The sequence below is a fragment of the Hippocampus bargibanti genome, linkage group LG15 (genome assembly GCF_051943395.1).
Source record: "Hippocampus bargibanti isolate YZ-2025 linkage group LG15, ASM5194339v1, whole genome shotgun sequence".
Taxonomy (NCBI): Eukaryota; Metazoa; Chordata; class Actinopteri; order Syngnathiformes; family Syngnathidae; genus Hippocampus; species Hippocampus bargibanti.
The window spans coordinates 10259289-10270070 of record NC_142748.1 but is presented as its reverse complement, the minus strand read 5'-3'; the positions used below and the strand labels follow the sequence as shown (position 1 = coordinate 10270070).

Below are 10782 nucleotides of genomic sequence, written 5' to 3'. Positions count from 1 at the left end.
CGTGGTTTCACCGACTGGTTGGTGTGGATGCTCAAACTTTCATTCTTGGGGTGGGGGTGTTTGTGTGCAAATGGCTTTTTGTAACGGGTCTTGACTCTGCGGGAGCCCGTCTTCCATCTGTCCATTCCACTGAGCGCAGCCCAATTTTATCCCATAGTTACCAGCAGTTGACCCCCTGACGGCATCACTCATTATATATTTAAAATAATAATAAAGCAGAGGAAAAATGGCTCCTTTTCAGTCCCACCTGAAATCAGAATCAGAAAACCTTTAATCATCTCACAATGGGGACATTTGCAGTCCACAGCAGCAATTTGAAAGGGGATGGGGGGGGGGTGTGAAAGGATTAAAAAACAAGCTATTCTAAGCATAGTAAAAATGTCAGAAGACTAAGATGTTTCTGTAAATGTGCAAAAATGTTTCATAAAAAACTGTACATAGTGCATAGAGCACCCGTTCATCGGAAACAATGACGTTCACGCATCACAGAATCACCCAACTGAAATGCCGAGAGCTGGACAAAACATTCAGGCGTGTGGCTGATATGTTGAGATGCTTCAAAAACCCAAAAAATGAAACAATGTGGCCCTTTAACCGCATGAATTAACTAGTGGGGGCATATGGTGATTTTGCGCAAGCATATGGTCGGTCGAATGCCACTTTCTGCTTCAGCTTGAGGCTTTTTTGGAGGAAGCGAGAAGAAGCCATTCACGAGAGTGCCATGAGATGCTGTCCTGTTTACAAGAGAATTGGAGTAAAGGGGACGACTGCAGTTTTGGCTGTAAACGTATCATTCGGGGCTCGGTTGGTGCACAAAAAAACATTTATTATACATAAAATAAGGTATATTTTGTGTAGTTTTAGGGCTTATTTTGTTGAAAATTAGGTTTTATGGGGACATGAGAACGGATTATTCTCATTTTAATGGTTTCTGATGGGAAATAAATGTTTGGAAGACTGACTTTTCAACTGACACACACCAATTAAGTTCGTAAGCTGAGGTAACACGGTATTTAGCCAGCTGGCTTCTATCTATTTCAGTTACTATTTTTTTGAGTTGCTATTTGGGTTGAATGAACACTGGCGCGTGTGGCTGCCGCTGCTCACCCGCAGAAAAACTTAATCTGTGACTGAAAAGTGACCTTGAAAGTTTTGAAAGGCGTTTTTAAATGAAAGTCATATGCAACAGATAAGCCGACAGGCCGAAATATTGTATTTTTTGGGTAAGATTGACCTTTATTTTTGATTTGTAATCCTTCCAAAGGTTTAAAGTTTAAAGAAAGATCCCAAAATTCATTGTGGCGCCCAGGAACCATCACATTGGCGCGGCGGTCAAGGGATGATTTGTAAAGGGCCGAGTCACGCCGGTCAAACAGTTTGGAGGAGTCATGGCGGCTGAGTTCTTCAAGGATTTTTTGGGGGATTCATTTCGGAGCCATCAAGCATCCCCACAAGTCGCGCCCCCCCGCTGAGACAATCGACCAATTCCACTTAACTGTGTCAGACAAATGTCTTTCTTTTTTTTTTTTCCTCGGTCCAAAACGAAGGCGTCTCTTTGCGTTTGCTCAAGCGTCCTCCCGAAGGAATGACAAAGTGCTTTTATAGACCTCGCCGCTGCTGAGTGTGCGGCTGTCCAATGAGGTGACCACTGTGCTGTGAAGGGAGTGAGAGTCCCCAGGTGCAGCGGGACTTCCTCTATTTTGCCGTGGTCAGTGTGGACTTTGCGGCGGGGAATTAAAGGACAACAGACACCGTTTTATTGTTTCCTAACTGACATCAGAAAAACGTTTGATAGCATCTAAAATACCCAAAACACGCAGGCTGATATTTTTTTTGTCAAATGCAAAACACCAATAAAAATGACTGTCCCAAAATTGCCACAAAATGAGCTCGCAACTGGGCAGATTCAGAAAGCCCCGCCCCCTTGTTCGTGACATCACTATTGGTCACACACTGCCTTGCTCCAGAATCAAAACAATGTCTTCAGAGAGTTCAGATTGGGAGAAGATGCTTTCTTGTTACTCACCCAGTTATGAATATGATTCAAATAGTTCTGAAGAACGCCATCAGTAGAAGTCATTTGAAATGATTTTACAAATTATGGACGCAACTTGTCCGGGGTGTCGGTTGTCCTTTAAAGATGAGACTATTTGGAAGAAGCCACGATCAACGCTAACCTTGAACGGGCCTGACTCATTGTCTTGGACAACCTGTGATTAAGTCATCTCCATTCAAGCACAACTACACTCGTTCTATACGCAAATGTGTAATAAATCCTCCACCATTTTTTTAATCCTTCCATGGGAATAGTTTCTGCATCATTGGATATAATCAAGGTGTGCGGGTGTGCTTAATGTTGTGTCCGGCGAGGGTGGCTTCCATTGGGGACGCAGACAGATGCCTCTTAAGGCTGATTTGATGTGACAGGCGCTATTGAGAGTGACTTGCTCACCCGAGCAACGACCATCCACTTGAAAAAGTGACTTCCAAGAAGTCAAGCCGTGACTTTAAATTGAAGTTTGCAAAGCTAAGAAGGAATTAGCATCGTTGTTTCCTTCCACGATGACTCCTTTGCCGCTCAGTTGTTACCGAAGCTAAAATGACGCTCGGTGTTATCTGAAAATGGAAGATTCCACAGGTGAGAAGAAGCTTTCGACAGTCGAAGCAAATGAAGCCCCCCAGAAGGTCCGCCTTTGAGTGCCAAGTGAATCTTCAAACATTTTTTTGGACCCTTGGCTAAAATTAGAGCGGCACATTATAGCCTTGTCTATCGTAACAAGGCACATTTAAAAGATGTGCAGATGATCACACTTTCCCGACCCGCGATTATTAATTTACACCTCCTTGGCATCTCGGGGGAAGAAGCATGGCTGGATGAGTGGAACTGTGGTGCTTTTTGTGTGGGGGTGGAGGGGGGGGGGGGGGGGTCCTTGTCTCATTCTGGTTTCTTAGCATAGAAAAAAAAATATGATTAGGTATGAAATTGGCAAAAACAACCTCGCTATTCCTAATTCTGTGCTACGTTGCATTTGTAGCCTTTCACATTGCATGAAGCATTCGCGATGACCGCCGTTGCTCAATTTCAGCTCACGCCCTGACCGCCTAACCTTTTATTTTCCATTTTGGCCTGATGAGGCTTTTCAACAGGGCTCCTCACTTTCACCGCGCGGTGCTCCTCTCCGAAAGCGCCTGCCGCCCAACCAAGATGTAAACTAAGCTAAGCCCAACGCACCCCTGCTCCATTATTCATCTGCTCCCCTCTAATGAGTTTTCCATCCAACTTAGCGCCGTGAAAGAAATGATTGTGCTTAATCACTTTAATTGAAATGCGCTTTTGGAGGAATGCCTCCATCATAATCCTTCCCTGTGTGTAAAGTAGTTTAAAACAAAAACATGGACACCATTTAATGATAGACGCCACGATGCAAAACATTCTCTCGCGGAAGCACAAAAACGGGTTTACAGAAAATATGCTTGTTTACAAAGAAGGGGCTCGCTCAATATTTGATGGCTCATTGTGACCTAACACCACGGTTGGGCCTCGATGCCTATTTCACTCTGCTTCTTTCGTAACACCTCTTGCTAATGTTTGTCCAGTGAGTGGATGTATTGTCATCTTTGTGAACAGGCAAGGAGATAATGAGGGGCTGATGCAAATGGTCTCCATGCTAAATAACCTGTGATGAAGAGTATGACTTATTTATGCCGCCATAGTGAAACCTGGTCCCAATTAACTGTGAAAAACGAGGGATTACTGTCCTGGATTTGGTTAAGGATGAGTTTAAGTGTAGTTGGGACAACTAAGAATGTAATCTGCAAAGAAAATTGATGCGACAGATTACGACAGATTTTCTAATGACCAGAGATGGGAAAATGACAAAATAAACAAGGACGGAAAAGGGTTTTCATCCATGCCTTTAATGTGTCATTCTTAGCCGCACGTGGTGTCGGAATACAAAATAACAATGGCAGATTATAGCAAAGTGCATACTATATTTTCTTAACAGGCAACACTACAACCCGTGTACAGCCAGGTGACATGAAGTAGCTACTGACGCATGTTCACCGGCAGAATGTTTGGTATTCCATGACATCTAGTGGCTGAACATGTCAGATTCCTGTTTACAATATGATCTAGTCTGAAAGTTGACCTTCAAGACCGTTGGTGAACCACAGCCGGCTGGCTACCTTCCTTCTCGTGCTCTTAAATGATTCAATTTGACACCACTTTAATAATAACAGATAACAAAAACACTGCAAATATGTCACTGTATATTTATGCGCTGTTAAGAGACGATAATAACACATACAGTATACTGGAAGTGTCTTAATTATGACTAAAGCATGGTCCGTGGGTACACGTCATCTCCGCAAAACGGTTTAGCGACACCACCCCTCGCTCGACTCAAGCGTCAGGTCTCCTCATGGGACTCTAAATAAATTGGCTTGGCCTGCTTCCTCAGGCGCTGCTGTAATCGCAGCTTCCTCCCTTTCTGAGTGGCCAGTCCCAGTGGCGGCAGGTACGTCTGCCAGGAGGAAACCAAACAAAATCCATCACATTTTTCATCTTTGTGCTCCAGCGCAGAAAGGGAGAAAAAGGGTTTTACTTACAGCTCTTGGGTATGGGATCCTGTAATGTAGACCTATGAGACAAAGACAAAAACAGTTTTAGAAAGACTTGAACGGACACAAAAAAGGAGACAACGAAAGTTAAACACAAAAAAGGAGATACGTATTTGGTAATTGCAATGTAAAATCCACTGTAACTTCTACACGTTAACATAACGTGACCTTCGGTAAACTTTTGATTGTATATGTTTTGGCTTCACTTGTATCAAGTGCATACATGATGACACAATGGCAGTAAAAACATGCCTCTTTTACCAATTTCTATCCTTGCTTCACATTCTTCAATACATTTCTTGATTGATTCTTGATCAGTCATCTGCAAAGGAGCAAACACAGCAATCAGTGATGAGCCCAAACAACGACACCACAAAGGTGGATCCCACCTTCTGGTTCTGTCGGAACAACGTGCGTGCCTCCTGAAGAATATAATTTCTCTCGGACAGCGTGTCACTTGCAACCCCGCTTTGGGCTTGCCAGGTTCGTGCGATGCGAAACACCCTCATGTAGAGCGACAACACAGTCCTGTGAGTAGAGGCCGTCATCTGTACTTACATGGGAGAAATGTGACAGGGATCTGCATAAAAAGGCGAACACTGACAGATCAATTCAATCCTTGTCCACTACCACCACATAAGTGATCACCATTTCAGTATATACAATTTTTCTGGCATTGCTTTTCGTGTAAAATGTAAAATGTCTTCCCTCAATAAAAGTTTACAATATTACAGTGCGATTTTTTTGGAAAACAACGTCTAATTAACATTTGTAAAACACAACTGACCGCAATTCTAACAATTTACGAAAGATGTCGCTCAAACACTGCAAAGGGCATGCCTGGCGAATGACAGTTGTGAAACATGTTACGTCGTGCCCCTTATTTTTCGAAACGTAAAAATTTCATAGTTCTCGTGTTCCCCATGCAAGTTACATTTATATTTGGTTGATTATGCTGTCGTGAGTCGGTAAATGTTTAATGCCAACAGGAGAAGAGAGCCTTGTTCGGGCGATTGCAGAACGAATTTCCTCAATGGACAAACAATTAAATTAATACAGTTTAAAACCGAATTAAACTCCGGTAAATGATGGGATTACCTTTTAAAAGTGAGCTCGACTGGTGCCCGTAAAATGAAACTGCCGGAATCGGGTGACTCAAATGATTGTCGCATGGTAGTGACGTCATTGGGCACATTATTTCGATTTAAACAATATGAAAAGCAGCAAAGAGAACGATAAACAACGCGTTTCTGTAAATTAATTGGTCCCAAAGATTTTAAGAAATTGTAACTACATATGTGCCCGTTTTCTCATCGATTTGTTGTACAAAAATATTTTGATAGATGCAATGTCACAACATAACCTCTTAAGAAGCTGTTGAACGTTACATCGCCGGAACATGTCATTCATTCGTTTTTTATTAATTCCATATTTACGATCGATGTCGTTTCACAGAACAAAAGGATAATCGTCAGTGCCGCTGTGGAGTGAAGATCAGCTGTTTGGAACTGGGAGGAAGTGATGCATCAAAATGCCCGTAAAGAAGCTCCTCCAAAAGGGGGAAGCACAAAGAAATAGACTGGCGTGCATTTTAATGTAGTTTCTAAGCTCGCTTCAACGTGTCAAATGTAGTTTTGGTGAAATTACTATGACACGCCTTAAACGCTAAGCGCTCTTCTTTCTTTTCGCCTCCCGAGCTGCCACTGCGATTACATTTTGCAAGTTTTCTTTTGGGCTGCTTGCTAGCTGGGCGAGCTAATGTGAGTGATCGCGACGAATTGGCGTTCAGTTCGTTTCTGGTCTTGACGGACAACATTTAACCTTATTTTATTATCACCGATATATACTAGATGGGATTTGTATCTGATTGCACGTCACCGGGACTTCAAAAAGGTGAGTTCGCGACTCTCTATTAATCGACACACTTAGCTTAGCTGCTAGCTAACTTTTAGTCAACCGAGGCGATATCGGTCGGGCCCCGATCGGTGATTTGATGTTTTACAACTTCGCTACCTCCGTACTTTGATATGAATTACTGTCGATAAGTGCTAAAATTGCTACTCTCATTCTGGCAAAACTAGAAACGCTGACTTCATTGTTGGCAGATAATTTCCGGGTGATTATAACTATAAATCATGATGCAGTTACACCAAAGAAAATTCTTAGCCTCAAATAGCATAATGAAAAATGATCTCTGTTTGGTTCTTTCCTGACCACCATAACAGGGTGTTTGCATATTTTAAGTAACCACAGCGTCTGAGGAAGAACAGCAACATATAGCAACAAGACAACATTAGAAGTTGTCTTGTTGACATTTATGTAGCTGCATTATGTGTTGACGGTGTGGTTTGAAAATGATTAGTAAAACATAAAACGCCTTTATCGCAAAGGTGATCAGTGCACTCAAGGGGAGATGTCTGAACATGCCCAGAGCAATGCAAGTGTATCAGCTTTGCTTCCACGCTGAGCAGGATTCCCTTATCACCACGATCCGTTCAGGTGTGGACCAGAATGTAAACTTTCTAATATTTGGGCTAATATAGTTTATAAATCATGGCTATCCGTAAATTATTACTGAAACAGTGCCTGCAACCTGTATATGTTTTCTTTTCAGCATCGCCGATATCAAGGTCACAATGACAGCGAAGCATAGAGAGCGACTTATTTGCAGCCGATGCGATGAGACGGATTGTATGTAAGTACGCAGTGGAAATATGGGATAAGACAATGCACCAGTCGTTTGCATTTTCACTTGCATGTCCATCCGCCATGACATATGGCATTGGGCTGTTTCATCCAAATGGGAGTTGTTGTTTGTTTTTACGCAGGCATAATGCATTGGAATGCTGTTTTCATTTTTCTATTTAAGGGTTTGACAACCGGCAGTGCAAGAACTGGATTGTGGTCAATTTGGCACAGGTAGAGACCAACGTTTTATTTTGCATGAAAGAGCTTCACAAAGCATTTTTTCCCGGTTATGCTTCATCAACCAACTGTTGTTATTTGGTATTGTCTAGTGACTAAAAAGAGTCACACGTGAGTCTCAGTTTAAAATTACAGCTGGATATCATGCTACCAAAGCGGTTTCAGGCTCTAATCATCAATCTTTATATGTTGTCTTTTGCTCAAGGCTTGAGGGTATGTTGAGCCATCGAGACGGCCCAGAGCCGAGGTGTCTAGGTGGTTCGGACGGGGACTGAAGGGAGGAGGAGGGGGATCGACAGACGGGGCGAGCCGGGAGAAAGACATGGGCCAGTGTGTCACCAAGTGCAAGAACCCGACATCCTCGCTCGGCAGCAAGAGCGGCGACAAGGAGACCGGCTCCAAGTCCCACAAGAAAAGCAGCTGCATGGGTAGCGGCGGAGGCCACAAGGAAGAACCCGGCGCCCCCTGCGGAAAAGCCGGCGGCGACCTGTCCAATGGAACCAAGGCCCTGGAGGCTTGCGCCGAGATCCCCGTCATCTCGGCCTTGATGGGAGAACCGCGCAAGGTGGACAGCTTGGATGCAGACGGGGTGTCCATCAAGCACATTGAGGAGATGTTCTCCTGCTACAAAGATGAGCAGGAGGACGTCATCTTGGAGGAAGGCATGGAGAGGTTCTGCAACGACTTATGCGTGGACCCGGCTGAGTTTCGTGTACTGGTTCTCGCCTGGAAGTTCCAAGCGGCCACCATGTGCAAGTTTACAAGGTGAGGAGGCGCTTTGAGCAGCAGTCGTTGGTGCCTGCTCGCATTTTGTTTTACGCTAGCTGGCCCCACTCGTATACAGGAAGTGCATCCTGCCAATGTTAACGTGTGCTTCGTCTGTATAGAATAGCCTTCCGCTTGAGTCACTCACTAACACCCCCCCCCCACACCCCCCTCCATGTCTGTTGTGACCAGGAAAGAGTTTGTGGAGGGATGCAAGGCCATTCAGGCGGACAGCCTCGAAGGCATCTGCTCCCGCTTCCCTGGCATGCTGCTGGAGGCCCAGGGTGAGGAGAACTTCAAGGACCTGTACCGCTTCACCTTCCAGTTCGGCCTGGATGCCGACGAAGGCCAGCGCTCGCTGCAACGTGACATCGCCGTCGCGCTGTGGCGCCTCGTCTTCACCCAGGACACGCCCTCTATCCTGGAGCACTGGCTGGACTTCCTGGCCGAGAACCCGCCGGGAATCCGCGGCATCTCTAGGGACACGTGGAACATGTTCCTGAACTTCACGCAGGCCATCGGGCCCGACCTGAGCAACTATAGCGAGGACGAGGCCTGGCCTAGCCTCTTTGACACCTTTGTCGAGTGGGAGTTGGAGCGCAGGAAAAGGGAGGAGGAGGAACGAGGGGCGACGGTGACCGACGGCCATCAGACGGAGTGTTACCTGAGCCTGGACAGGCTCCAAACGGATGGGGGCAGAGGATCACAGACGCGGGGGGGCCACTGACCAGCAAACGCGACACCTAAGGAAGGGAGGGGAACCTTGCTTTTGAAAACCATCGGCTGAACGTTGCTATTATCATACAGCGGAGCAATTCTGTTGGGAAGGGATTCCTGCGTTGGTTTTTGAAAGGCCTCTGTGAACTGACATTTTGAAGCACTTCTATTTAAGTTATTGCTCTCCTTCCCATTGTTTTGGTGACATTTTTACTTCCACCGTATCTGTTGTTGGCTTTGTTCAAAAAGAAAAATAACACGATTAACCCCATTGCTTGTTTTACACATCACAGTGGCACCTTGAGATACAAGCTGTCAATCAGAGAATTTTGTTTGAGACAGACATGAATGAAACTCAGTTATGTTGTTTATCCTGGTGGCCTAGGTTTTAGGGCTTTAGATGCACAATGTTTTTATTTTGGGAAGAGCCTAGGAGAGATTAGTATTTTGGGTTCCGAGCCTGGTCACACAATGCACGAAACTCGTATCTCAAGGCACCACTGTCATCATTTGCATCTGGTAACTTATTCTGTCATCAAAACAACAACAACAAAGGGAAAGCGGGGACTAAATGTCAACTCGTGTTTGGAATTGCAAGGGTCATGCTGATTGGGCTCATGGTTGTAAATTGCTTTGGTCTTGCGTTGCTGTGCGGATGGATTAGTTGCACTTGCCTTGCCTTGGCCACTTTTGGCAAAGAGAAACGTACAATTCTATTCCAAGGGCATTTTCTATATGTACAAAATTCCTTTGACACTTTGATTCGCTGGAAATCTTCCTTCCAAAGTAACATACTTGTGTTTTTCCCCAACAACCGAGTGCGTTTGAGGTTTGCAGTGCTCCCCATCGACCTCTCGCGTCTCCCCAAATATCTGTTTTTCTCCTTTCAAGAAGCAGCCAAGTGTGCAAAAAACGCAATGACGCTGCTTTTCACTCGCAACCCAAACGAGCCCCGTTGCTTTCGAAAGATGAATATTGTTTACTTCAAGGCCGTCCAGGGTTTGACGGCCTGTACACATACGCACAACTTGGCAAAGTTGACCGGTGGCGGTTATATTATTGCACAAAACTACGGCATGCTGCGCTGTTGCTAAACTGCAATGCTGTCTTGTCAGCCGCATTCATTCCATTGAAACCCATCGCAGAGTAGACTTGGGTATGGAAAGCCTTGTGCGGGTGTGTTCAATATCCTGGATAGCCGAATTATGGATCATGTACTAGTATCCTGTTTGTCCTCACCATTCAGACCATACGGCGCACTAGTAGGACCACTGTCTTGCAAGTAATGTTTTTAAAATACATGTTCAATAGCATTGAGTGGACATCTTTGTCCAGCTTCAGGTCTCTGTAATGGCAAAAATTGTACTAGTTGACATTTGAGTGGTAACGAGTACTATTTTCGCATTAGTAGCAAGCATTTGTCATCTGCAAAATTTTATCATAGCAAATTGTCATCATACAGTTGCCTTTTTCGCTGGCAAGTCATTCTTCTAGTGCGCTGAATTGTCTTAGCGGTAAGAACAGAGTTAACTAGTACATCAAGGATATTCTTGCTCAAAATGGCTTTCCCATACTTTGGCGTTAATGAGCGTCTGCAATTAATCCTGTGGCAAAAGAGTGACAGTAACCTGATCTGTTTAGTTTACATCCACAACGGTTTTATTTCAGACCTCACTTTATCCCCTCGTTTATATAAATTGTATTGATTTCTTAATAAATAGTGTTCAATTTCTGACTGTTGACACCGGAAGT

At 44.5% G+C, this 10782-nt stretch overlaps 2 protein-coding genes across 4 annotated transcripts; one reads left to right on the top strand and one right to left on the bottom strand.

Annotated features, from left to right (window-relative positions):
* Positions 1-3906: 3906 nt before the first annotated feature.
* lyrm1 (LYR motif containing 1) lies at positions 3907-5823 on the bottom strand. Of its 3 annotated transcripts, none has more exons than XM_089014833.1 (5): positions 5722-5823; positions 5013-5171; positions 4885-4945; positions 4612-4643; positions 3907-4526 (listed from the first exon to the last, which is right to left on the bottom strand). In XM_089014833.1, the coding sequence occupies exons 2-5, from the start codon at positions 5169-5171 to the stop codon at positions 4413-4415; spliced, it is 366 nt and encodes a 121-aa protein (XP_088870959.1). In that variant the 5' UTR covers positions 5722-5823; the 3' UTR covers positions 3907-4412. The 3 variants fall into 3 exon arrangements, with proteins under 3 accessions (XP_088870959.1, XP_088870956.1, XP_088870958.1); XM_089014830.1 differs by having other exon boundaries at positions 5013-5151; positions 5722-5810; XM_089014832.1 differs by having other exon boundaries at positions 5013-5203; positions 5722-5784.
* Positions 5824-5918: 95 nt separating this feature from the next.
* On the top strand, positions 5919-10770 carry dcun1d3 (defective in cullin neddylation 1 domain containing 3). Its single transcript, XM_089014829.1, has 6 exons — positions 5919-6383; positions 6474-6516; positions 7238-7318; positions 7493-7542; positions 7754-8313; positions 8506-10770. Exons 5-6 carry the CDS (start codon positions 7871-7873, stop codon positions 9038-9040), a joined length of 978 nt encoding a protein of 325 aa, XP_088870955.1. The 5' UTR covers positions 5919-6383; positions 6474-6516; positions 7238-7318; positions 7493-7542; positions 7754-7870; the 3' UTR covers positions 9041-10770.
* Positions 10771-10782: the final 12 nt, after the last annotated feature.